This window comes from Aotus nancymaae, unplaced genomic scaffold (genome assembly GCF_030222135.1).
Source record: "Aotus nancymaae isolate 86718 unplaced genomic scaffold, 86718_ANA_hifiasm-v0.15.2.pri h1tg000014l, whole genome shotgun sequence".
Classification (NCBI taxonomy): domain Eukaryota; kingdom Metazoa; phylum Chordata; class Mammalia; order Primates; family Aotidae; genus Aotus; species Aotus nancymaae.
This window is the reverse complement of record NW_026988425.1, coordinates 94,668,157-94,695,042: the sequence shown is the minus strand read 5'-3', so window position 1 is coordinate 94,695,042 and position 26,886 is coordinate 94,668,157. Positions and strand designations below refer to the sequence as shown.

Here is a 26,886-nt window from a genome sequence, read left to right as displayed (position 1 = left end):
TTTGAGTGAGTTTCTTAATCCTGAGTTCTAATTTGATTGCACTGTGGTCTGAGAGACCATTATGATTTTCGTTCTTTTGCATTTGCTGAGGAGTGTTTTACTTCCAATTATGTACTCAATTTTGGAATAAGTGTGATGTGGTGCTGAGAAGAATGTATAGTCTGTGGATTTGGGGTGAAGGGTTCTGTAGATGTTTATTAGGTCCACTTGGTCCAGATCTGAGTTGAAGTCCTGGATATCATTGTTAATTTTCTCTCTCGTTGATCTGCCTAATATTGACAGTGGAGTGTTAAAGTCTCCCACTATGATTGTGTGGGAGTCAAAGTCTCTTTGTAGGTCATAAAGAACTTACTTTATGAATATGGGTCTTCCTGTATTGGGTGCATATATATTTAATATAGTTAGCTCTTCTTGTTGCATTGATCCCTTTACTATTATGTAATGCCCTTGTCTCTTTTGATCTTTGTTGGCTTGAAGTCTGTTTTATCAGAGACTAGGATTGAAACCCCTCCTTTTTTTTTGCTCTCCATTTTCTTGGTAAATCTCCCTCCATCCCTTTATTTTGAGCCTATGTGTGTCTTTTTCATGTGAGATAAGTCTCCTGAATATAGCACACTGATGGGTCTTGACTCTTTATTCAATTTGCCAGTCTGTGTCTTTTAATTGGGGCATTTAGCCCATTTACATTTAAGGTTAATATTGTTATGTGTGAATTTGATCCTGCCATTTTGATGCTAGCTGGTAGTTTTGTCCGTTTGTTGATGCAGTTTCTTCATAGTTTGATGATCTTTACAATTTGGTTTGTTTTTGCAGTGGTTGGTACTAATTGTTCCTTTCGATGTTTAGTGCTTCCTTTGGGAGCTCTTGTAAGGCAGGCCTGGTGGTGACAAAATCTCTCAGCATTTGCTTGTCCATAAAGGATTTTATTTCTCCCTCATTTATGAAGCTTAGTTTGCTGGATATAAAATTCTGGGTTGAAAATTATTTTCTTTAAGGATGTTCAATAAGATGGATTAACTATTTAAATAGAAGACCTAACATCATTAAAACTCTAGAAGAAAACCTAGGCAATACCATTCAGGACATAGGCATAGGCAAGGACTTCATGACTAAAACACCAAAAGCAATGGCAACAAAAGCTAAAATAGACACATAGGATCTAACTAAACTAAAGAGCTTCTGCACAGCAAAAGAAACTATCATTAGAGTGAACCAGCAACTGACAGAAAGGGAAAAAATTTTTTGCAATCTACCCGTCTGACAAAAGACTATTATCCAGAATCTACAGAGAACTTAAACAACTTTACAAACAAACAAACAAAACTACATCAAAAAGTGGGCAAAGGATATGAACAGACACTTTTGAAAGAAAACATTTATGCAGCCAACAGACATGAAAAAAAGCTCATCATCACTGGTCATTACAGAAATGCAAATTAAAACCACATTGAGATACCATCTCACTCCAGTTAGAATGACTATCATTAAAAGTCAGGAGACAACAGATGCTGAAGTGGATGTAGAGAAATAGGAATACTTTTACACTGTTGGTGGAAGTGTAAATTAGTTCAACCATTGTGGAAGACAGTGTGGCAATTCCACAAGGATCTAGAAATAGAAATACCATTTGACCCAGCAATCCCATTACTGGGTATATACCCAAAGGGTTATATTATTCTATTATGAAGACACATGCACACATATGTTCATTGCAGCACTGTTTACAATAGCAAAGACTTGGAACCAACCCAAATGTCCATCAGTGTTAGACTGGATAAAGAAAATGTGGCACATATACACCATGGAATACTAAGCAGCTGTAAAAAAGGATGAGTTCACATCATTTGCAGGGACATAGATTAAACTGGAGACCATCATTCTTAGCAAACTGACATAAGAACAGAAAACCAAAACCACATGTTCTCACGCATAAGTGGGTGTTGAGCAATGAGAACACATGGACACAGGAAGGGAACATCACACACCAGGGCCTGTTGAGGGGTGGTGGGGGGGCCAGGGGAGGGATAGCAGGGGGTGGGAGGCTGGAGGAGGAATAGCATCAGGAGAAATACCTAATGTAGATGACAGGATGATGGATGCAGCCAACCACCATGGCACGTGTATACCTAGGTAACAAACCTGCATGTTCTGCACATGTACCCCAGAACTTAAAGTATAATTAAAAAAAAAAAGAAGGAAACCCCAACTCATATGGGAATTTTAATCTTAAATAAGTACAGCAAAGATGGACTGTTGAAAAATGGCTCTGGTGTGACATGATGTATTTTTTTTCCCAAAATTATTTCCATTGCTACCCATTTCCTAAAGGTTACAATTTAAATTACTTTCTTTTATACTTTCAGTGTTTCTTTATACATATACAAGTAACTATAAATATACATCTCAATATTCGTCCTTTCAACACAGGAGGTAGCATACTATATGCACCATTCTCTATTTTGATTTTTTAATGTAACAATGTATTCTTAATATCTCTTTATATAAACATAGAGACCCTCTCTATTTATTTTTTACGGTTGCATAATATTGCATTGCTCAGAAGTGCAATCATTTTTTCAACCAGCCTGTTCCTTTGCACTTAGCTTTTTCTCAGATTTTTATTATCTATATTACATTATCTGTATGATATTATACTACATATAATATTATGTGTAATATGATATAGATAACCTTACAGAAAGAATTTTACCTATTTGCAGATAAACAGAGGATGGGAGTATAAGCAAGCAAATTTCTCCAGTGTGCCTTCTTTACATTGTTTTGCTTTCCAAAGCATGTAATAATATTACAAATTCAACAAAGTTCAATCTTTAAAAGTTCAATAAAAGTAAAAGCTAAAGATGTTAAATATGAAATTATTGTCAAATAAGTGATCATTAAAGCCATGGAAATGGGATACCTTTCAGTGATTTGCAACAGGTTATTGCTCATATAGAGGACAACTGGAAAGGCTGGTTTAAATGATAAAAGTCATATATTTAAGGTCAAAACGAAGCCAAGGACTAAAGGGATCAAACTTCGAGAGAGAGCAGAAGCTTTCAGAGGTGAACTGGGCATCTAAAGCTGCCCGTGAGGTATTTGCCAAATTCTTGATGCAGGATAGATGCTGACAATCTAGACTAGGCCCAGGCTGGGGGTCACAACCGGAAGACAAGCAAACAGGCAGAGTTTACAGCGATCACGTGGGACTAAGAATGACAAAATAATTTTTCCTCGAGAAATTTGCTAAAATCTGAAGCAGTGAATGGCTTCAGTATAAACAGAAAAGAATCATGATTTATCTGTATCTTTCCATTGAGAGGCTCGTTAAAAAAACTAGTTCTTCAACATTTTCCCTTTGTACTCATAATTTTAACATATTTATGTCCCTTAATTGTGGTAATCACTGTGGATTCAAACAAGAGAGTGGGTGAGCACTTTAAGGAAAAATGTGGAATAAAAGAGGAACACAAACGACCAGGTCTCTGCTTCTCTGATGAATGTTGGATGTAACAAGGTAGACAGAAGAAAAGAAAAGTAGTTTCACTAATAAACATTTAATTGTAATATTAAAATATACCCTGAACAAAATGTAGAAAAACACAATGAGAAATTACATGATAGTCTAACTTATTCTGGGGATTCAGGGAGGGTATTCCTGAAGAAATTACATTTGAACCAAACCCTGAAGGATGAGAGATAAGTACTTCACACAGTGGGAACAACAGATGCAAAATGTCTAGTGGGAGTAGTAGCTTTATAAGAGTGTTCTATTATAGAATGTAGTAAGCAAGGAGGGTGATGGGGCAAAAGTTTGGAGGTGGCAGGAAATAACACTGATTAGATCAGGCTGACCATTTCAAATTTTCTTTGCAATTCTAAATTAAATTCTAAGAACAATGGGAAGACATTGAAGGATCCCAGTGTGAGACAGTAGAATAATCAGAATTTCATCTTAAAAAAGCACTTTAGTTCTTATATGGAGAATGTACGGAAGGGATAAGGATGGTTGTTGAAAGATAAATTGTTTCATTTATTTCATGAAGCTATAGGCTTGAAATTCGGCAGTGGTATTAGAGATAATGAAAATCAAAAGGGAGACATGAAAAAAAATTTAATGGCAGCATCAAATCTACTAATTAGCTGTGGTATATGAGAAAAAAGATCTTTTCAAAAATGCCTTTTTACAAGATTTGGGCTTGAGAAGTGCGTAAATGAAGATTCCATTTTATTTTTATTATGTTTTTTTAAACAGGGAGTTCTAAGGGAAGAACAGATTTTTGTGCAAGACAGCAGCCTACATTTAGAACCCATGTTCATAAGAAAGATATGGCCTAAAAATATAAAATTAGAGGCCATATAAAAGACGATGAAAGCTTCCTTTTACATTTTGGGAGAGTATTGACAATTTTTTTTTGTTTATTTCAAGAAATTCTTAAATGATTCTTTTATAGATTATAATTTTTTAATGCTACTTTTTTATTAAAGCACTATAGTTTTTCATTAAAATCTTAATTTTGCGTACATATCTCAGTTATTTTTGTGCTATTCACTTAACTAATTTTGGAAAATCCTGGAAATTATTAATCTTTCATCTTGTTTTCTATATTAGTTAGAGGGTTGCAGTCAAATTGAAGATACATAAATATTGCTTCCTTATGAATAATGGTCAACTATATATGTGCTTCAGATAGCTCCAATATCCTATGACATATAAGAAAACTACTTATGCTAAATAAAGGAGAACACTGAATTATAGTTAGGCAACATTTCCACTTTATATCAAAAACTATACTAAAGTGTGATTCGAAAACATGACACTTTTTTAACTCTCTTATAGTGAATCTGCTCATAATAAAAATGTAAATTATTTTTTATTTAAAAATTAAGTTATTTGAGAATTGGTTAATTTGTTTTTATTTTTCTAATAGTAAATATATGGGGAAGAGATCTACTTTTACTCGGTTGATACGGGTAGAATTGTCTCACTTTTTGCAAAATATTACAAAATACTGTGTATATGCTATATTTTTATAAATTGATTATTTTGGATGAAATATTGGTCATAATACAGTTTATTGTCCAAGTTTAAAGGCAAAGAAACAATGAGTAAGCATTGAGTTTATTTTAAATGCCCATTAATAATATAGTCCATATTTTTTAACTTCCTAAAATGTTTAAGGATTATTTTTAATTGTATTTTTATTTTCCAACTCCTAATATGTCCTGTTGTGCATCTTTTTCTTTTTTAAATAACTACTTGGTTTGATCAGTAGGAAATACTTCAATCTTCATTCTTTATATTTGGAAAAGTTATTTTTCATTTATTTTAGCTTTTAAATAGTGTAGTAGTCACAGGTCAAACACAAAAGAGGTGGCACCCTCAAATTAGAACAATTTTAGTAAGGTTGAATAAAGTGACTATTTAAAATATAGGTAAGGTATAAGGAATTCCAAAAAATAGTGCGTTATCTCTGGTATCCTTCCACTCCAGGCCCAAAGGGAAACGAAGGCTGGAAAGGAAAAAGGGGTCCTGTAGGGAGGACTCTTTGGCCCATCGGACACAATCAGCCTGGGTAATTGCTGCGATGGAGCCTTGGAATACAGATCTTGACCTCACTTTCCTCCCTCACTCAGAAGTGTCCCAATCAGTAGCCAGAAGACAGGATAGCCCACTGATATAGTCTATTTGCCTCAGCCTCCCAGGGCAGAGAGCAAGGTAGAAAAATGTAGAGAGTGAATCTCACAGGGACAAAAAAAAAAAAAAAAAATCTAAAATAATGGGTGTACATGTCAGAGTGAAAAAAGATAAGTATAAAATCTAGTACTCTTTCCAGCAAAGGAAAGGGAGCAGGGGCAGAGGGTTTGGGCCATAAAAACCTTCCTCTTTGGGAAGATCAAGGACCTTTGGAATTGGCTGGCAAGGGGCAGGATATGGAGAGAGGGGGAGTTGTAGTCCTTTAACAGGCCAGTTTAAACTCTGTCAACTGGCTCAAGATTCTTAGTACAACTGATGCACCAGAAAAAAAATATAAAGCATACATTCTTAGTGCTAATAAAAATGATGTACTGACTATATCATTGCTATTTACTTTTAGGGTTGTACCTGAAACACTGCGTTCTCTGGCCTTGGGTGTAAGCTATGTGATTTTGAGAATATTTGGTATGTATTTTTGGCCATCTTTTATTACATCAAATCGGTTTTTTTATTTGTATATGTGTCTACATGTATATTTAGTATTACAAGTAAATAGTGGTAAATGACACAAAGCAAGTGAAAGGGCAGGCTGCTTTGCAGAATTTAGGAGGCAATGTAAAGAAGGAATACCTAATGCAAAGCTCATCCTAATTCTCAAATTATCAAATAAAATATGCATATTATATTTGATCAGAAGAGAACAAATTTAATTTGAAATGTATTAATCGTCTCAGACGTGTGGTTTGGTAAGCTCATAGAAAACTCTTGTAATACTTTACATCCTTTGCATGTTTGGGAAGTCACTAACCTAGACTAGGGTTTTTTAAAATTTTCATCACCGACGACACTGAATCTAATGTTTTCAAAGACTTATTTGCTTCTAAGAACAAATAACTGTTAGGGGGTAATGTGCTATTTTCTTTGACTTTCTTAAATAGCAAAAACTAGATTTCAAATGCACATTATGACAGTTTTAGAACCTCTGATTGACTAAGTTCATGGATTGAAGACTGAAAGATATATAATAAAAAAATGTAGAAAAGTCTAAGTGTGGCTCTGATAGGGATCAAAGACATCATTCTATAGCTAGATCTACATGCTTGATTAAAATTAGCTTTTTTAACTGGGAAAAAGGGAATATTTTTGTTTTGGACAATGATTCACTAGATCGGAGATTTGTAATGGAAGAGGTAGCATAGGAAACAGTCAGTACACAGGAAGTTTCTTGCATCAGAAAGGGAGCCAGTGAGGCTGATGTATTTTTGAATGGGAGAGAGTAGATTAAAATGATATTAAATATTGTAGACATAAATGGTCTATAGATATTTCAGGGTTTTTCTATCAGATAATTTTAAGCAGATGATAGATATTATTTGATTTACATTTAAAAGATAACACTGGCTAGGCACAGTGCTTACATTTGTAATCCCAGCACTTTGGGATGCTGAGGAGGGAGGATTCCTTGAGGCCAGGAGTTGGAGACCAGCTTTGGCAATATAACAAGACTCTGTCTCTAATAATAATAATAATAATAATAATAGGGGGACAGCGGGGGGTGGGGAGTTGGGGAGAGATAGCATGGGGAGAAATGCCACATATAGGTGAAGGGGAGGAAGGCAGCAAATCACAATGCCACGTATGCACCTATGCAACAACCTTGCATGTTTTTCACATGTACCCCAAAACCTAAAATGCAATAAAAAAAATAATAATAATAATTAAAAAAATAAAAAAGTAAAAGGTAATTCTGCTGATAGAGGAAAAAATACTTACAGAAAATAAATGTGGAGGAAAAGAAAAGGAAGGCTTTTGCTGAAGTCTAAGAATTATATTAGGCCGGGTGTGGTGGCTCACTCTTGTAACCCCAGCACTTTGGGAGGCTGAGGCTGGTGGATCATCTGAGGTCAGGAGTTTGAGACCAGCCTGGCCAACATGGTAAAACCCCATCTCTCTTAAAACAGAAAAATTAGATGGGCATGGTGGCAGGCATCTGTAATCTTAGCCACTCGGGAGGCTGAGGCACGAGAATATCTTGAACCTGGTAGACAGGTTGCAGTGAGCGGAGATCCTACCACTACACCCCAGCCTGGGCGACAGCGCAAGACTTTGTCTCAAAAGAAAAAAAAAAAAGAATTAAAGTGGATTCTAGGGTTTGTAGTAGAGATAGAGTGAAAACAGTATATCCAAAATATCTTTGGAATTAGTGTTACAAAGATGTATGATGGATTGGGAAAAAATGGTAAAAAATAGAAAAAATGAATAGTAGTCTATTTTTTTAACCTTGAGCAATTATATAAAAGAGAGTGCTATCACTCACCAAAAGGAGTGAATCTAGATAATGGGGATTGGCAAGAATCAAGAGTCGTTTAGGCAAGAAGGTTCTGATATTTGCTTGAGAAAGATGATCAATCATCAGAGATTTTAGCTCTGAGAATTTGAATCTGGTGTGTTTTGGGGCAACTCTGTGTGTGTGTGTGTGTGTGTGTGTGTGTGTGTGTGTGTGACTTTTAACTCACTTTTGGCTGAAAGTAACATTGTTGCTGTGGGTATTTTGTCTGAGACTATGTGGAGGTTTCCCTCAGGCAGCACAGCTGGTCCTCTGGATTTGAGGTCATCTGAATCTGGGGCTACTATAAACACACCAGCGTATTTGCATTTTCAGTTATTTTTCTCAGTGTCCTGATAAATAACAGATACACATTTGCAAATTCATTTTTTCAGTAGTTGAAAACGTCACAATTAGAGATCTTTGATTACATACTAACTTCACAAAATCAGTATTTGGTATTTGGTAACTCTGTTTTAAATACTTTCTCCTAAGTTTTTCACACAAAAGTCAAAAAAAATTGAAATGTCATCTAAATAATAACATGTACAACATTCTAAATAGATTCAAGACTACTAATTGTTTCATATCTTACAGGGATATGGATTTTTTGTGAAAACTCACATTGTTTCCAGTGATTAACAATCCTATCTATAAATAAATTTTAGATAATTTAAGTGATATGTTTTGAATGATGATTCATCATTCATATATATTATATGTGTGTGCATTACATGTTTAAGAGAAAATAATTTTAATCCTGACCTATAGTGTTTTCAAAAAGAATTTTAATCATTGCATTTCTCATAGGGACTATTCCTGGACCATTACTCTTTAAAACATCAGGAGAAAGTTCTTGTATTTTTCGAGACTCTAATAAATGTGGACACACAGGACAATGTTGGATATATAACCAGACAAAAATGGCTTACCTATTGGTAGGAATATGTAAGTGATACGTATAAGGAAATGTAGAGAAATAAAATTATTTTTAAGACTTATGGTTGTTTATAATAAGGTAGAATTATAATAAACTATGAATGAAATAAGTACTTTGATGAGTGAAGGAGGCTTAGCCTGCACAACAGAGTGAGACCACATCTCTACAAATAAAATTTTAAAAAATGAAAAAAATATCCAAGCATACTGTCACATGCTATTCAGAGGTGAGAGGCTCTCTTGAGCTTCTGAAGTCGAGGCTACAGTGAGTCATTATTGTGCCAACCTGAATGACAGACTGAGACTCTCTCAAAAACAAAAAATAAAAAAAGGAGGATTATCTAGTTAGATAGTAAACATTTTAGAAACTAAGTGCCATAGAATTTAAGTGTTTGAGTCAGTGCATTAAATACATAATCGTTCCCAAATAAAGAATGATAATTAGCAGAATTTTAGTTTTGGGAAATAATTTCGCCCATATACAAACAGATCTCTTGACATTGTAACCCTTTCTACCTCCACAGTAAAAGATTGGATAAGTTTGAACAAAATTTTTGCACCATTGGAGAACATCACGCTACTCTTATTTCAGTTAAATCTACACTTCGTATTTTCTCTTTTGTTCAACAATATAGCAGTGCCTAGAACACAGTAATCATTCAATATTTGCTGAATACATAAGAGATATAGGGAATCAAGATGCCATGGTGGTATGAGACATGGTCAAAGTGTTGGGAAAGTCTAGACATGTTTTTATTACTTGAGAAAACTTATCAAATCTTCCTGAATCATAATTTATTCATCTGTTAAGTGAGGATATTGTACTGCATAATTTCTGCAGTCTTAATCAGAGTGAACATTAAATGATTGTATTGTATAAATACATTTTGTGTTATAAATACTTTAAAGTGTTTACATGTTTTGTGGTTTCACTGAGTAGATTCAATAATTCAAAAAAAAAATGATAGACTCTAATATTTAAGAGTAACAAATATCTATTTCATTAGAGCAATGCCTTCTAATTCTGAAGTCAATTATTCAGCAAGCTTGACCTACAATGAAAACTGAGTAAAATTTTAAAAAATCAAAGAGTAACATGACATTTGAGAAGTCAAAATTAACTTGTCGGCGGTAATTCAACAAAAATAGGAATTGTTCTTAAGGAAGTCTTAAAACTTTGCAGAGACTTTGAATTTTTATTTTAGATATAATTGTCACATGGTTACCTGTTTTCACAGTAGGTATTTGACAAAGTTGGTGAACTAGAAGAGATTCCAGTAAAGCGCTATTGAAAGGAGATATGAATAATAAAGAATATAAATAATTATGGTCAGATAGAAAATCCATGCAAAGATAGAAAACTGCAATACTATGCATGTGTGGGAATTTAGTGTAAGCCAGTATATTTTTAAATGTATTGAATTGGTTATGACTCAGAATCACTTGGTGTTCTTATGAAAAATATACATTCTGAGGCCCTGAATTAGAATTCCGGGGATTAGAAGACATTAGCAAGACTAAGGAATAGGAATTTTCAGCAAGTATTTCCTCACAGAAACATTTATTTTACCATCCATGTGTGAACATACCTTTGGAAGAGCTACAGAAATTACGTTGCGAGAATACAGCACCTGGATATAGCAAAGAAATAAGAAAAGACACATTGAGGAGGATAGGAGGTATAGTTATGCGTGACCTGCATCACCCTTCCCCCAAATCTGGCAGAATAGTGCAGAGCGATACCCTCCATGTGAAGGAATGAACTCTAAATAAGAATCTGACTTTGCCATTGACTAGAAACCAAGTCTGCCTCAGTAAAATACAGCTCTAGGCTGACCCCCTTACCACCAGGCTCTAGGCAGAGACCTGTGGAGGAGTCTCCAGGCCTGCCTCAACTACAGGCTGACTCCCACAGCCCTGCACTTCAGGCTGGCATCTGCAGACTATGCCCCCAGTCTGTGTTGCACAGACTGGCTCACAAAAACCTTAGCTTCAAGCCAGTATCTGCAGCCCTAGGCACTGGGCTGGGTACTTGCAGCCTGAGGTACCAGGCTGATACTCACAGACCCAACTTCCAGGCCAGCCCTAGCAGATACAGATTCCAGGCCTGTTCCCTGTGTTCCCAGGATTCAGAGTGATCCCCCTAGCCCTAGGTTCCAATGGATATAGGGTCCAGGCTCACTCCAGTAGACCTTGATGCTGTACTGTCCTCTGGAGTCCCAGGCTTTAGAACCACCTCTGCAGATGCAGAAAAAAGGCCCACCCCAATGGTACTCAAGGCCTACCCCAGCACCACCTCAACCCCAATGAGGCTTGAGGTTGGCCCTCACAAACTCAGGGTCCAGGACTGCCCTCATGGGCTCAGTCAAATGTTCATCTAGGTGGACCTTGGCACCAGGCTAGCCAAGGTGAACACAGGATCCAGGCCCATCACAGTGGATCCAGGCCCATCACAGTGGAGCCAGGCCCATCACAGTGGATCCAGGCTTTAGGTCAGCTCCCATAGACCCATGCATCAGCCCAGCCCGTCTGCTGACCCAGGCACTGGGTCAGTCAAGCGTGTAAAGACTGGAATAACTGCCTACTTCTTCAAAAGTACAGACTCCAATGCATTGGGCACAGGATTACAAATAATCAGGAAAACATGATACCACCAAAGGAACAAAATAAAGCACCAGCAACTGACTCTAAAGAATGGAGACTCACCAGGTGTGGTGTTGTGTATCTGTAATTCCAGCTACTTGAGAGGCTTGGCAAAAAGCTGAGGCAGGAGGATCATTTGAGCCCAGGAATTCAAGACCAGCCTAGGCAACATAGTCAGATGCCATTCAAAAAAAAAAAAAAAAAAAAAAAAAAAAAAGAAAAGAAAAAAAAGAAATAAAAGAAAAATACAGGAGAGAAATAGAGACTTATAAACTGCCTGACACACAATTCATATCAGTCGTTTTGAAGTTCAGTAAGCTACAAGAGTTCACAGACAAGCAAACAAAATCAGAAAAATAATAATACACAAACAAAATAAGAAATATAGTAGATACAAGCCATAAAAAGAAATAAATTCTAGAGCTAAATAACACAATAACTGAATTGAAAAATTTCATAGAGAACTTCAACAGCAAAGTAGATCAAGCAGAAGAAAGAATCAATGAGTTTGGAGGCAGGGCATTCAAAATTACCAAGTCAGAGGAGTAAATGATGTAAACATGAAAGAAAGCCTATTGGAATTGTGGAACACCATGAAGCAAACCAATCTATGCCTTATGAGAGTCCCAAAAGGAACAGAGAAAGTGGTGGAAAATCTATTTAAAGAAATGACAGAAAACTTTCCAAGTTTGGAGAGAGAAATGAATATCCAGATCCATGAAGCACAAGGAACACCAAATAGATAAGCTGTAAGGAACTCTTCAATGAGACATTATAATCAAATTCTTGAAAGTCAAAGACAAGAAGAGAATTTTGAAAGCAGTAAGAGAAAAGCAATTCATCACATATGAGGGAAACTCTATAAGACTAGAAGCAGAAATTTTGCAGGCCAAGAGACAGTAGAATGATATATTTAATGTGCTGAAAGCAAGAAACTGCCAGACAGGAATACTACACCTGAGAAGTCCATACATCAGAAATAAAGGAGAAGGATTCCCCAGAACAATAAAAACTGAGGGATTTCATCACCACTAGACCTGACTTACAAGAAATGCTAGAGAGGATCTTTACCCCTGATGCTCAGGCCTGCTCACCTATATGGAGTGTATTTTCATTTTCAATAAATATCTGCTTTTTTGTTTGTTTGTTTAATAAAAAAGAGAAAGAAATGCTAAATGGAGTTCTTAAGGTTGAATTGAAAGGTTGCTAACTGACCACATGAAAACGTGTAAGAGTATAAAACTTAGTAGTAAATGTAAATACGTGATCAAATATATAGTCAAATTTAGAATACTCTAATACTATAATGGTGGTGATTAAATCATTTTTAATTGTACCATAAAACTCAAACAATAAAAATATTTAAAATGACTGCAGCTACAGTAATATGTTAAGTAAATGTGGTATGAAAAGAAGTAGAGTTTTCATATGCAATGGAAGTTAAGTGGTTACCAGCATAAAACAGTTATATCTATAAGATATTTTATGTAAGCCCCTATGGTAAGCAGACATTGTAAAAAATAAGGTGTACATGCTTAAAATATAAAAAAGTTAAAAAGATTTTTTAACTGTACCATAAAACTCAAACAATAAAAATATTAAAAATAACTGCAGAAGCTGATTACTTCACTGGTTAATTCTGCTAAATATTTAAAGAAAAAAAAATACTAACTTTTCTCAAAATTAAAAAAAAAATTGAAGAGGAAGAAACACTTCTAAACGCATTTTATGAGACCAGAATTACCCTGATACCAAAGTTAGATGAAAACACTCCAAGAAAATAAAATTATGGGCCAATATCCCTGATGAACACAGATGCCAAAATCCTCTAGAAAATACTAGCAAACTGAATTCAACATTACATTTAAAAGGATCATATATTATGATCAAGAAGGATTTATTCCTGAGGTGCAAGGATGGCTTAACATATACAAATCAGTTAATGTGATATGCCATATTAACAAAATAAAGGATAAAAATAATATGATAATTTCAGTAGGTAAAGAAAAAGTATTTGACAAAATGTAGCATCATTTTGTGATTTAAAAAAATCCTTAAAAATAGATATAGAGGAATGTATCTTTACATAATATAGAAAATATATTACTTGTTCAGAGCTAATATCATGGTTGTGAAAAGCTGAAAGCTTCCTTTTTATGATCAGGAAAGAGAGAGAGAGTCTATCTACTCTCTCCACTTCTATTCATTATGTGTGGGGAGTTCTAAACAGATCAATTAGGCTAGAAAAAGGAAACATGGCATCCTAAAAAATTATGAAGGAGGAAGTAAAATAGTTTCTTTTTGCAAATGACATGATTTACGTGTAGAAAACACTTTATGTATATACGCACACACATATACCTACATGTATATATAGTTTTCTGTAGTGTCATATATATACATATATGTGTATGCATGTACACCATATAGATATACAGTAGACTTTTCATATATACACGTATATAATCTCATATATATAAACACACATATACATGTCTCATACACACACACGCACACACACACACACGTGAAACTCCACCAAAACACTGTTAAAACTTATAAGTAATTTCAACAAGGTTTCAGGATAAAATCAGCATTTAAAAACCAGTAGTAGTTCTACAACTAACAAAAAATATCTAAAAAAAAAACCAAGAAAACTACATTTACAGTAGTGTCAAAAAAAGATACACAGAAATAAATTTAACTGAGGTAAAAGATCTTTATGTTGAAAACCGTAAGTGATTGGTGAAAGAAAAAGAGACACAAATATATGGAAATATTCTATGTTCATACATTGGGAGTTTAAGAGTTCTTTTTGTTGGCAAGGAAATCTGTCTGATCTTTTTTTTTCAAATCTTAAGTTTTAATTAGGATGACTCATCCAGTGCCTTTACCTCAAATGAAGGATTCCATCAGCTCTAATTCATTTGCAGTAGAGTAGATAGGCCTTTTGCAAACATTCTATATCTTCACATGGTTTGTGTTTTTGGTAGAATTTTTATTGAAATATAATATATACATATACAAGAAAGAGCACATATAAATGTATGGCTCAACACATTTTTTAATAAAATGGAAAAGACGTGTAATTAGCACCCATATAAGGGAACACAATGTATTAGAATTAATAAATGAATTTAGCAAATTTGCTAAATATATAATCATTGTACAAAATCAACTGTTTCTAAAGACCAGATGCAACCAAATTAAAATACAATATAATAAATACAATAACACCAAAAAATCAAATACCAATAAAAACTGTATTTACATTGTACAAAACCTCTACACTGACAACTACAAAATCAATTTGAGAGAAATTAAATAAAATCTACATAGTCTGGGCATGGTGGCTCACGCCTGTAATCCCAGCACTTTGGGAGGCTGAGGTGGATGGATCACCTGAGGTCAAGAGTTCAAGGCCAACCTGGCTAACATAGTGACACCCCGTTTCTACTAAAACTACAAAAAATTAGCTGGGCATGGTGGCACCTATAGTGCCTGTAATTCCAGCTATGCAGGAGGCTGAAGCAGGAGAATTGCTTGAACTCAGGAGGCGGAGGTTACAGTGAGCTGAGATCATGCCATTGCACTCCAGCTTGGGCAACAAGAGCAAAAGTCCATCTCAAAAAAAAAATAAAAAAATGGAAAAACTGTTCACAGATAAGAACATTATAAATGCTATTTGTCCTAAATCAATCTAGAGCATGTGATCACAAACTAAATCCCAAGAGACTTTTTTTTTTTTTTTTTGAAATTGACAAAATAGCTAAAATTCATGTGGAAAGCTAAAGGGTAAGAATTACTATGAGAATACTGAAGATGAAACAAAATTGAGGAGTATGTTCAAACAGATATAAAAACCTATTATAAAGCTACAAGAATTAATACAATGTGGTATTGGTGCAAGCATCAACACATTGATTAATGGAACAGAATAGAAAATTCAGAAGCAAACCCACATATGCATACTCAGCTAATTTATGATGAAGGAGACACTACAGTGGTTAAAAAAAAAGTTATTGGTCATTTTATTTATGCATATCTAATAAAATGTGTTTTGATTCCTACCTCACATCTTATACAAACATCAGTTCCAGATGCATTGCATATCTAAATACGAAAGATAAAACAATATAACCTTTAGAGAAAAATAAGAAAATATTTTCATGACCTTTGAATAGGAAGAGCATAAACAGGACACATGAAGCACTACCTAGAAAATAAATCAGACTATAGTAAAATTGATAAATTATTACCAAAAAAAATTAAGATAAAAAATAATTTGCAATACAGGGAACCAAAATGAAAAACAACTAATGACAAGAATAAATAAAGCACTCCCACAAATCAATAAATAAAAGATAGAAAACCTTACAAGAAAGTAGATGAAGACTTGAAAAAATTATTCACAAAAGTAGATATCAAATACCCAATAAACAATAGAATGGGCCAGGACAGTGCCTCATACCTGTAATACCAGCACTTTGATAGGTTGAGGCTGGGGGATTTCCTGAGGTCATGAGTTTGAGATCAACCTGGCTAAAATGGTGAAACCCCGTCTCTACTAAAAATACAAAAATTATCTGGGCATGGTGGTGGGTACCTGTAATCCCAGCTACTCCACAGGCTGAGGCAGGAGAATCGCTTGAACCCAGGAGGCAGAGTTTGCAGTGAGCCAAGGTCACGCCACTGCACTCCAGCCTGGGTAACAAGAAGGAAACTCCATCTCAAAAAAAATCACAAACAAATAAAAAACCAACAATAGAATGGATAATAAATTGTGGTAAATTGAACAATGGAATTCTATACAACAATGAAAATGTAAAGAACACAACTACGTAAAATACAGATGAATCACACAAACATTATGTTGACTTGAAAAAACCAGACACAAATGAGTATCCACTTACATAATTTTGGCTTGCTATATGAATATATTCAAGAGCAAACAAAACTAACTTTTATCAGTTAGTGACCTTGAGGAATCATGAGTAGGGTTGCTAGGGTGCTAACCATATTTCATTCATGATTCAAGTGATGGTCACACTGTGTTTGGTTTGTAAAAAATATATCAAACAGCCAGGCATGGTGGCTCAGGCCTGTAATCCCAGCACTTGGGGAGGGCCGATGTGGGCAGATAGTTTGAGCTCAAGAGTTTAAGACCAGTCTGGGCAATATGGCAAAACCATGTCTGTATACAAATTATGCAAAAATTAGCCAGATTTAATGGCTCATGCCTGTAATCCCAGCACTTTTAAAGCCCTGAGGCAGGCGAATAGCTTGAGCTTAAGAGTTTAAGATCTGTCTGGGCAACATGACCAAATCCTGTCTGTACAAAAAAATATAAAAAAATTAACTGGGCGTGGTGGCTGTTGACTATAATCCCAACTACTTGAGAAGCTGAGGTAGGAGAATCACTTGATACTGGGAGGTGGAGGTTGCAGTGAGCTGAGATTGAGACCCTGCACTCCAGCCTGGGTGACAGAGTGAGACTGTTTACATAAATATATATATTAAACAATACTCTTTTTATTTAAAAAAAACCCTGAGGTGTAATTTAGTACAACTAACATAGATTTTAGAAGTTCAATTTGATGGCTTTTGATAATTGAGTACCCTTGTGGAAACAACACCCAAAACAAAATATGGAAATTTCTCCCATGACCACCTTTTCAGTCACTTTCCCTCCTCTCCAGATGAAGTCCTTTCAGATTTTTTTTTTTTTTTTTTTTTTTTTTTTTGGTGTCTCGCTCTGTTGCCAAGACTGGAGTGCAGTGGCAACGGTCTGGGCTAACTGCAACCTCCGTCTCCCGGGTTCAAGCAATTCTCCTGCCTCTGCCTCCTGAGTATCTGGGACTACAGGCACACGCCACCGTGTCCAGCTATTTTTTGTATTTTAGTAGAGACAGGGTCTCACCGTGTTGCCCAGGCTGATTTCAAACTCCTGAGCTCAGGCAATCCGCCCGCCTTGGACTCCCAAAGTGCTGGGATTACAGGCAGGAGCCACTGTGCCCGGCATGGATTTTTAAAAAGTATTTGTTGTATTGGGTATAGAAATTTACATAAGAAGAAGACTGTACTCTTTTTCGTGTCTATCTTGCTTAATTTTATGCAAGGAAAATTCATGAATATTCTTTCCAGAGCAGAAGTTTGTGCTTTATAGAAATTACTGCCGGGCGCGGTGGCTCACGCCTGTAATCCCAGCACTTTGGGAGGCCGAGGAGGGTGGATCACGAGATCAAGAGATCGAGACCATCCTGGTCAAAATGGTGAAACCCCGTCTCTACTAAAAATACAAAAAATTAGCTAGGCATGGTGGCGCATGCCTGTAATCCCAGCTACTCGGGAGGCTGAGGCAGGAGAATTGCCTGAACCCAGGAGGCGGAGGTTGCGGTGAGCCGAGATCGCGCCATTGCACTCCAGCCTGGGTAACGAGAGCAAAACTCCGTCTCAAAAAAAAAAAAAGAAGAAATTACTGAGTATGATTTTCATTTTACGAATATGCTACAGTTTATTAGTTCTCTTATTAATTAACAACACTTGAATTGTTTACAGTGTTTGGTTAGTACAAATGGAGCTTCTATGCATTTTTTTTTTTTTTTTTGAGACAATGTCTTGCTCTATCACCCAGGCTGGAGTGGGAGATCATGGCTCATTGTAACCTCGAACTCATGTGCTCAAGGAATCCTCCCATCTCAACCTCCTGAGCAGCTAGAATTGCAGGCCCATGCCACCATGCCCAGTTAGTTTGTTTACTTTTAAAACAGGAAGTCTCACTGTGTTGCCCAGGCTCATCTTGAACTCCTTGCCTCAAGTGATCCTCCTGCCTCCCAATGTTTTGGAATTACAGGTGCTAGCCACTGTGCCCAGCTCACATTTTTATACAAATGTTTTCATAGTCATACGTTTAGTTTTTCTTGGAAAAATCCCCAAAAGTGGAATTGGTGGGTCACAGAAGTTGAAATTCATTGAAACCTCTCTTATGACCTGTCAGATGCTCTATCTCATGAATTGTTCATGTACACCTAGAAATGCATATTTTGTAGTGTTGGTATTATCTTTTGATAATATCAGTTAGCTCACTTTGTATTATTCAGATCATGTTCAGATTATCTCTTTACTAACATATTTTGTATTTGTGTTCTATTAGTGACTTGAGGGATGCTAAAATTTGCAACTAGGTTAATAATCCATTTCTATTTTTAATTTTTTAATTTTGTTCTTTAGATATTTTGGAGCCCTATTGTTTGGCACACTCACATAGGATTTTTATGTCTTTTTGATGAGTTGTTATTTTTATTATTACTTAATGTCCATTTTGCCCCCTCCATTAGTGCTCTTTTTCATAAAGTCTATGCTGTATGTGTACATATATTCTTTTAGGTTCATCTAAATATGTGCCCTTTCTGCAGATCTGTAATACTCTACATAATATAGGTACCTAAAAAACATATTTTTAAGCATTCCTTTTATACAGGAGATGAATTATTTTACCTTTTTGTTTATTGAGACTGTATTTTGTCTGTGTTTACTTTTTGAACAATATTTTTGCTTAATATAGAATCCTATAACTCAGAACTTTAAACACATTACATCACTTTCTGGTCTACATTGTTTCTGGTGAGAAGTCAGCTGTCATTTGTAATGTTGCTTTCCAACATGTAATATGTCTTTTTTATTTGGATTTTTTTTCAAGATTTTCTCTTTGATTTTGTTTGACTTTTGTTAAATTGACTACAATGTGCTCTAAGTATGATTTTCTATGTATCGTTGTTGTTTTTTCCCTCTTTTGTGTATGCTGAGCTTCTTGGATCCATGGGTTTATGTCTTCTGCATTTTTGGAAAGCATTTGGACATCACCATTCAAAACATTGATCTGCTCATTTTTCCTACTCTCTCCTTCTGGGGCTCTATTTAAATATATGTGCAACCACTTGATATTATTTCATGTATCTTGGATGCTCTGTTCTCTTTCCTTCTTTTTTTTTTCTAGTTATTTTACAAAGTTCATATTTGTAGTTTCAGTTTCTATACTGAAAATTTCTCATTTCTTCATGCATACTGTCTGCCTTTTCCTGTAGATACATTTATGTTTCACCATAATTATTTTAAAGTTCCTTCCTGTTAATTCCAACTGCTAGAGCCTCTCTGAGTATGCTTTTATTGACTGCTTCCACTTTTAATGGGAAATAGTATTTCCTTGCTTTTTCATATGTCTTGCAACATTTGATTGCATTTCAGGCCTTTTGTATAATAGAATAATAAACATTTACCTTCAGAAAGGGACATTTTCCTTCTTCTGTTAGTCTACCTAAGTGGACGATAAGTTAATTAAATTTCCAACTCAACTGGTTTGCAGCTTCAGTTTGGCTTCAAAATTTCAAGGGCTAAATGATTAGACCTTTGTTTTCAGTAGTGCTTTAGTTGTGGACAATGGCAAAATTTGTAGACCTGCCTGTGCTTCACAAGGAGGCTACATATCTTTGAGTGTTCTGACTCTGCTGGCTTTTGATATCCAACATATGTCTTGCCATTTGTTTCAAATCTTTGCTGTCTTCAACTTTGTCACTTTAGCCCAGTTAGGGCAAATAAAACTTTGTTCTTCAGCAGCATCTTTTGCCAGAGTAAAGGGTTTTTTTTTTTTTTTTTTTTTTTTTTTTTTTTTGAGACAGAGTCTCGCTCTGTTGCCAGGCACCAGGCTGGAGTGCAGTGGCACAATCTCGGCTCACTGCAACCTCCGCCTCCTGGGTTCAAGCAATTCTCCTGCCTCAGCCTCCCGAGTAGCTGGGACTACAGGCGCACGCCATCACATCCAGCTAATTTTTCTATTTTTAGTAGAGACAGGGTTTCACCATGTTGGCCAGGATGGTCTCGATCTCTTGACCTGGTGATCCACCCGCCTCAGCCTCCCAAAGTGCTGGGATTACAGGATTGAGCCACTGTGCCCGGCCAGAGTAAAGGTTTTTATCTTACCCCTTGCCCCCATCCAATATAGAAAATAACCACAAAGAAAAAGCTGTTGCAGGATTCGGATCACCTCCACTTAAGTTCTGCCCTGCCTTGGATATTAATCTATCTATTTCTCATTTCTTCATCTGCTCATCAATTCTTTCAACAGAAGATTTTAATCTACCTTTTCCCATCATTTTCAGATTATTTGCCTACTGCAACAATTCCCTTTTTCTTGGAAGAATTACTGGCTTGTTTTTCAAAATTGCTCAATTTTTCTTTGCAAGCTGTACCCTCAAAGGAATGATATGCTATCATTATTTACTGTGTTACTTATATGTTACAACTGTATAATGTCACAACTACGTCAGATACAACCATCATTAAAAATAGTATTCTTTCCCTTTAAAATGTTTGAAACTTTATTGTATCATTATAAATGGCATAGATTCATTAATGCTTCCTTTTCATCTTGAAACCATTATGACAAATAGTTGATATTCTGACTGTAAAATATTTTACACTTTGGGAGGCCAAAGCAAGATCATCATTTGAGGCCAGGAGTTCAAGACGAGCCCAAACAACCTAACAAGACCCCATTTCTACAGAGAGCCAAATCATGAGTGAACTCCCATTCACAATTGCTACAAAGAGAATAAGATACCCAGGAATACAACTAACAGAGATGTAAAGAACCTCTTCAAGGAGAACTACAAACCACTGCTCAAGGAAGTAAGAGAGGACACAAACAGATGGAAAAACATTCCATGCTCATGGTTAGGAAAAATCAATATCCTGAAAATGGCCATACTGCCCAAAGTAATCTATAGATTCAATGCTATCCCCATCAAGCTACCATTGACTTCACAGAACTGGAAAAAACCATCTTAAATTTCATATGAAACCAAAAAAGAACCTGTATAGCCAAGACAATCCTAAGCAAAAAAAAAAAAAAAAAAAAAAAAAAAAAAGCTGGAGGCATCACGCTACCTGACTTCAAGGTATACTACAAGGCTACAATAACAATAACAGCATGATACTGGTACCAAAACAGAGATATAGGCCAGAGGCCTCAAAGATCATGTCACATGTTTACAACCATCTGATCTTTGACAAACCTGACAAAAACAAGCAAAGTGGAAAGGATTCCCTATTTAATAAATGGTGTTGGGAAACCTAGCTAGCCATATGCTGAAAGCTGAAACTGGATCCCTTCCTTACACTTTATACAAAAATGAACTCCAGATGGATTAGAGATTTTAAAATAAGACCTAACACCATAAAATCTCTAGAAGAAATCTCTAGGCAATACCATTCAGGACATAGGCCTGGGCAAGAACTTCATGACTAAAACACCAAAAGCAATGGCAATAAAAGCCAAAATAGACAAATGGGATCTAATGAAAGAGCTTCTGCACAGCAAAGAAACTGTCATTAGAGTGAACCAGCAATCAACAGAAAAAATTTTTGCAATCTACCCATCTGACAAAGGGCTAATATCCAGAATCTACAAAGAACTTAAACAAATTTATAAGAAAAAAACAACGTCATCAAAAAGTGGGTGAAAGATATAAACAGACGCTTCTCAAAAGAAGACATTTATGCAGCCAACAAACATGAAAAAAAGCTCATCATCACTGGTCATTAGATAAATGTGAATCAAAACCCCATTGAGGTACCATCTCAGGCCAGTTAGAATGGTGATCATTAAAAAAATCAGAAGACAACAGATGCTGGAAAGGATGTAGAGAAATAGGGACACTTTTACACTGTTGGTGGGAGTGTAAATTAGTTCAACCCTTGTGGAAGACAGTGTGGTGATTTCTCAAGGATCTAGGACTAGAAATACCATTTGGCCCAGCAATCCCACTACTGGATATATACCCAAAGGATTACAAATCATTCTATTATAAAGACACATGCACACATATGTTTATTGCTGCACTGTTCACAATTGCAAAGACTTGGAACCAACCCAAATGCCCACGAATGATAGACTGGATAAAGAAAATGTGGCACATATACATCTGGAATACTATGCAGCCATAAAAAAAGAATGAGTTCATGTCCTTTGCAGGGACATGGATAAAGCTAGAAACCGTCATTCTCAGCAAACTTACACAAGAACAGAAAACCAGATACCGCATATTCTCACACATAAGTGGATGCTGAATAATGAGAACACATGGACACAGGGAGGGGAACATACACCGGGACCACACACTGGGGCCTGTCGGGGGTGGGAGGCTAGGGGAGGGATAGCATTAGGAGAAATACCTAATGTATATGATGGGGGATGGATGCAGCAAACCACCATGGCATGCGTAGCAAACCTGAACATTCTGCACATGCATCCCAGAACTTAAAGTATAATAATAATAATTTTAAAAAAGAAAAAATTTCTAGCACAATTCCCAACATTAAAAAAAGATTAGTCAGGTGTGGTGTCACCACCTGTAGTCCCAGCTACTCAGGAGGCTGAGGCCAGAGAATCACTTGAGCCCAGTAGTTCAGTTGCAGTGAGCTATGCTAGCGGCACCCCTCTCTGAGAAATAGAGGGAGACCCTGTTTCAGGATTAAAAAAAAAAAGGCCAGGCATAGTGGTGGCTAATGTCTGTAATCCCAGCACTTTGGGACATGAAAGCAGGCAGATTGCTTGTGGCCAGGAGTTCAAGAGAGCAGCCTGGACAACATGGTAAAACCACGTCTCTACAAAAACTACAAAAATTAGCTGTAGTCCCAGCTACTCAGGAGGCTAAAGTGGGAGGATCGCTTGAGCCAGGAAGGTCAAGCCTTCAGTAACCTAAAATCACACCACTGCACTCCAGCCTGGGTGACAGAGTGATACCCTGTCTCAAAAAAAAAAAAAAAGAATTAACAGATTCATTTGCATCAAATATTCAAGTATTTTTATGTAAAGCTTGTAATGTTGTAATGTATTAACTTACTGCAACTTGAAACATAAAATGAAAAAACCCTACATTATTTAACTTTCTGTAATATTTACTGTATTTGAAAAATGATGAATATTTCAAAAAGAGTAAAGCTGCATGCAATGACTTAGCTCTAGTTCCTATTGATAGTTAAGTTTTGAAAGTCAGAATTTATATTTTAAGCTTCAGAATTAACACATTCTATGAGGTAATAACACACCTTGCATTTGGGAGGGGCATAATATATCTAAGAAATCTAAAATATAAACATTTAAAAACCTTTTTTAAGTAACTTGATATAATTTTATGACATTAATTACATTCTACACTTGGGGAATTTACATCTTTATAGGTGAAATATACTTATCTTTCTTGGTAAATAGCATTTTTCTCCTACATTTTTGTTCTAAATAAATGGACATATCTGATCATTGCACTTTTTTAAATTTAGGTTTTCTTTGCAAACTCTGCACTCTCATCTTCACTGCTATTGCATTTTTCATATACGAACGTCGTGTAAAGGACAGCACTGACATCCCAGATATAACTGTGAAGAATCCAGAAGTTAAGAAAAGAAAAACTGACTTGTAACTGGATCATCATTTTGTAAGAATTACATATTGTTTATCTACCAATGAAATATTATATTAATATTAATAAAATTTAAAATAACAGTAATATAATTACATGTTTGACAAATAAATGTGCTTCATATAATTTTACATATTTTATTATATTTTGAGTGCAAATATAATAATATGGTCTTTATGTTTAAAATTTTTAAAAATACACAATACACATGTAATTTTTTTCAGGGAAAATTTCTACTAAACTAGTTTTTTCCTTGGAATGGGTTTTGATATCCTATTCTTTTGTATGATTTGTAATTTTTTAGTTGAAAACTGGACAATTTAATAATGTGGTAACACTGGAGATCAGATTCACCATCTTACCCTAAGCTTTGTTTTATTGATTGTCATTTTTGTTTATTGCTGTAAAAAATGTTTTAGGCTCTCTGTGCAAAGAACCTGACTGGGGTATAAACTTAAGGTCTCCTCAAGTCTTTTCTGAGGAATGTCTTTCCCTGGATATATGTGGCCACTTTCTAATTTTCTCTTTTTATGCAGTTGATTTTGAATGTCTTATTCTTGAATGCCTTGCTACCAAAAGGGAATAAGAAAACTGAAGAGGAAAAAGGGTTCCAATAATTTAAATTTTATAAAAGACACTTCAGCTGGAAAAAGAGGAGCTTGAAACAATATGGCAGGAAGTGTAATATCCATGATTATCTGCTTTTTTGTCTACACCTCTGTGATTAGAAGCAGCAATGAGGGATAAGAGCACAGGTCCCATATATTTATAGGCATGGGTGTTTTTTCTCACCCTGGTATCTGGTAACTGAGTATACGTTTTTCCAGAAACACACGCACAGGTGCCTGACCTGGGTTGGGATTGAGGGATGGGCTACTGCTACTGTGCTAAGAATTGAAATTGAACAAAATTAACTGCAGTTTACTGTCCAAGTCTTCCCCCAAGCCCATTTAATTGCTTTTTACGGAATTACTTATTTTTAGTGTCAGCGTCCCTAATTGATTGTTCCTGTTTCCACATAGGGAAGCCACACAATAAATAAAATAATGAAATTTAACTTAAATAACCTTAACATAGAGCACAAGGGAATATCAGCTGTGCAAGGGGTAAACTTTATCACGTGTCTATGTATTACCAATATATTCTCAGTGTTCACTGTTCTACTACATGTTGAAAGCATCCTAGCACAAGTTCCTGTGATTCTCCACCTAAGGGGTTTCTTTCAGCCTGTGAATGAAGGTAGGCCAAAAATATCAGGAAATTAGATGATGTGACTCCATGAGTATACGGTTTTGGGGACTTGAAGAATAAACACAAAATATAGTTTTCATTCAGATGAGAAAACTGTGGGGCATGCTGCCCCAAATTTCAGAAGAATTAGGTCTCATTACCTTTAGTAATAATCTGTTCAGCAGCTGCTGGCAAGATGGCTAAATAAGAACAGCTTTGGTCTGCAGCTCCCAGTGAGATCGACACAAAAGGCAGGTGATTTCTGCATTTCCAATTGAGGTACCTGAATTATCTCATTGGGACTGATTGGACAGTGGGTGCGGCCCATGGAGGGTGAGTCAAAGCAGGGTGAGAGCATTGCCTCACCCAGGAAGTGCAAGGGAATGGGGGATTTCTCTCCCCAGCCAAGGGAATCCCCGAGAGACTGTACTGGGAAAAATGGTGCATTCTGGCCCAGATATTGTGCTTTTCCCACAGTCTTCACAACTGGAAAACCAGGAGATTCCCTCTGGTGGCTATACCACCAGGGCTCTGGGTTTCAAGCACAAAACTGGGCCGCCATTTGGGCAGACACCAAACTAGTGGCAGGAGTTTTTTTGTTTTTTGTTTTTATACCCCAGTGGTACCTGGAATCCCAGCGGACAAAACCCCTCAATCCCTTGTAAGGGGTGGTGAAGCCAGGGAGCCAAGTGGTCTGGCTCTGCGGGTCCCACCACAACAGAGCACAGCAAGCTAAGATCCACTGGCTTGAAATTCTAGCTACCAGCACAGCAATCCGAGGTTGCCCGAGAACAATCAAGCTTGGTGGGGGGAGGGGTGTCCATCATTGCTGAGGCTGGGTAGGTGGTTTTCCTCTTACAGTGTAAACAAAGCCAAGGGGAAGTTCAAACTGGGTGGAGCCCACCAGAGCTCAGCAAGGTATCTGCGGCCAGACTGCCTGTCTAGACTCTTCCTCTCTTGGCAAAGCATCCCTGAAAAAAGGGCAGCAGACCCTGTGAAGGACTTACAGATAAAACCCCTATCTCCCTGGGACAGAGCACCTGAGGAGAGGGGTACCTGTGGGCACAGGTTCAGCAGACTTAAACATCCCTGCCTGACAGATCTGAATGGAGCAGTGTATCTCCCAGCACAGCATTTGAGCTCTGATAAGGGAAAGACTGCCCCTTCAAGTGGGTACCTTACCCCCACATAACCTGACTAGGAGACTCCTCCCAGTAGGGTCCAACAGACACCTCATACAGGATAGCTCTGGCTGGCATCTGGTGGGTGCCCCTCTGGTACAAGTCTTCCAGAGGAAAGAACAGGCAGCAGGCTTTGCTGTTCTGCAGCCTATGCTGGTAATACCCAAGCAAACAGGGTCTGGAGTGGACCTTCAGCAAACTCTAGTAGACCTGCAGCAGTGGGGTCTTACTGTTAAAAAACGAAAACTAACAAACAGAACGAAATATCTACATCAACAAAAAGGATGTCCACTCAGAGACCCCATTCAAAGGTCAACAATATCAAAGACCAAAGTTAGATTAATCCATGAATGTGGGGAGAAACTAGCACTAAAAAGCTAAAAATTCCAAACA

The 26,886-nt window shown here is 36.4% G+C and overlaps 1 protein-coding gene across 1 annotated transcript in view; it reads left to right on the top strand.

The window, feature by feature from the left end:
* The window catches only part of SLCO6A1 (solute carrier organic anion transporter family member 6A1), a 106,507-nt gene extending 80,745 nt beyond the window's left edge, over positions 1–25,762 (top strand). The window contains exons 11-13 of the mRNA XM_064375813.1: positions 6,099–6,163; positions 8,835–8,972; positions 23,943–25,762. Of these exons, the coding sequence (XP_064231883.1) occupies positions 6,099–6,163; positions 8,835–8,972; positions 23,943–24,082 (343 nt within the window). The 3' untranslated portion in view covers positions 24,083–25,762. The remainder of the gene's footprint in view (positions 1–6,098; positions 6,164–8,834; positions 8,973–23,942) is intronic.
* Positions 25,763–26,886: the final 1,124 nt, after the last annotated feature.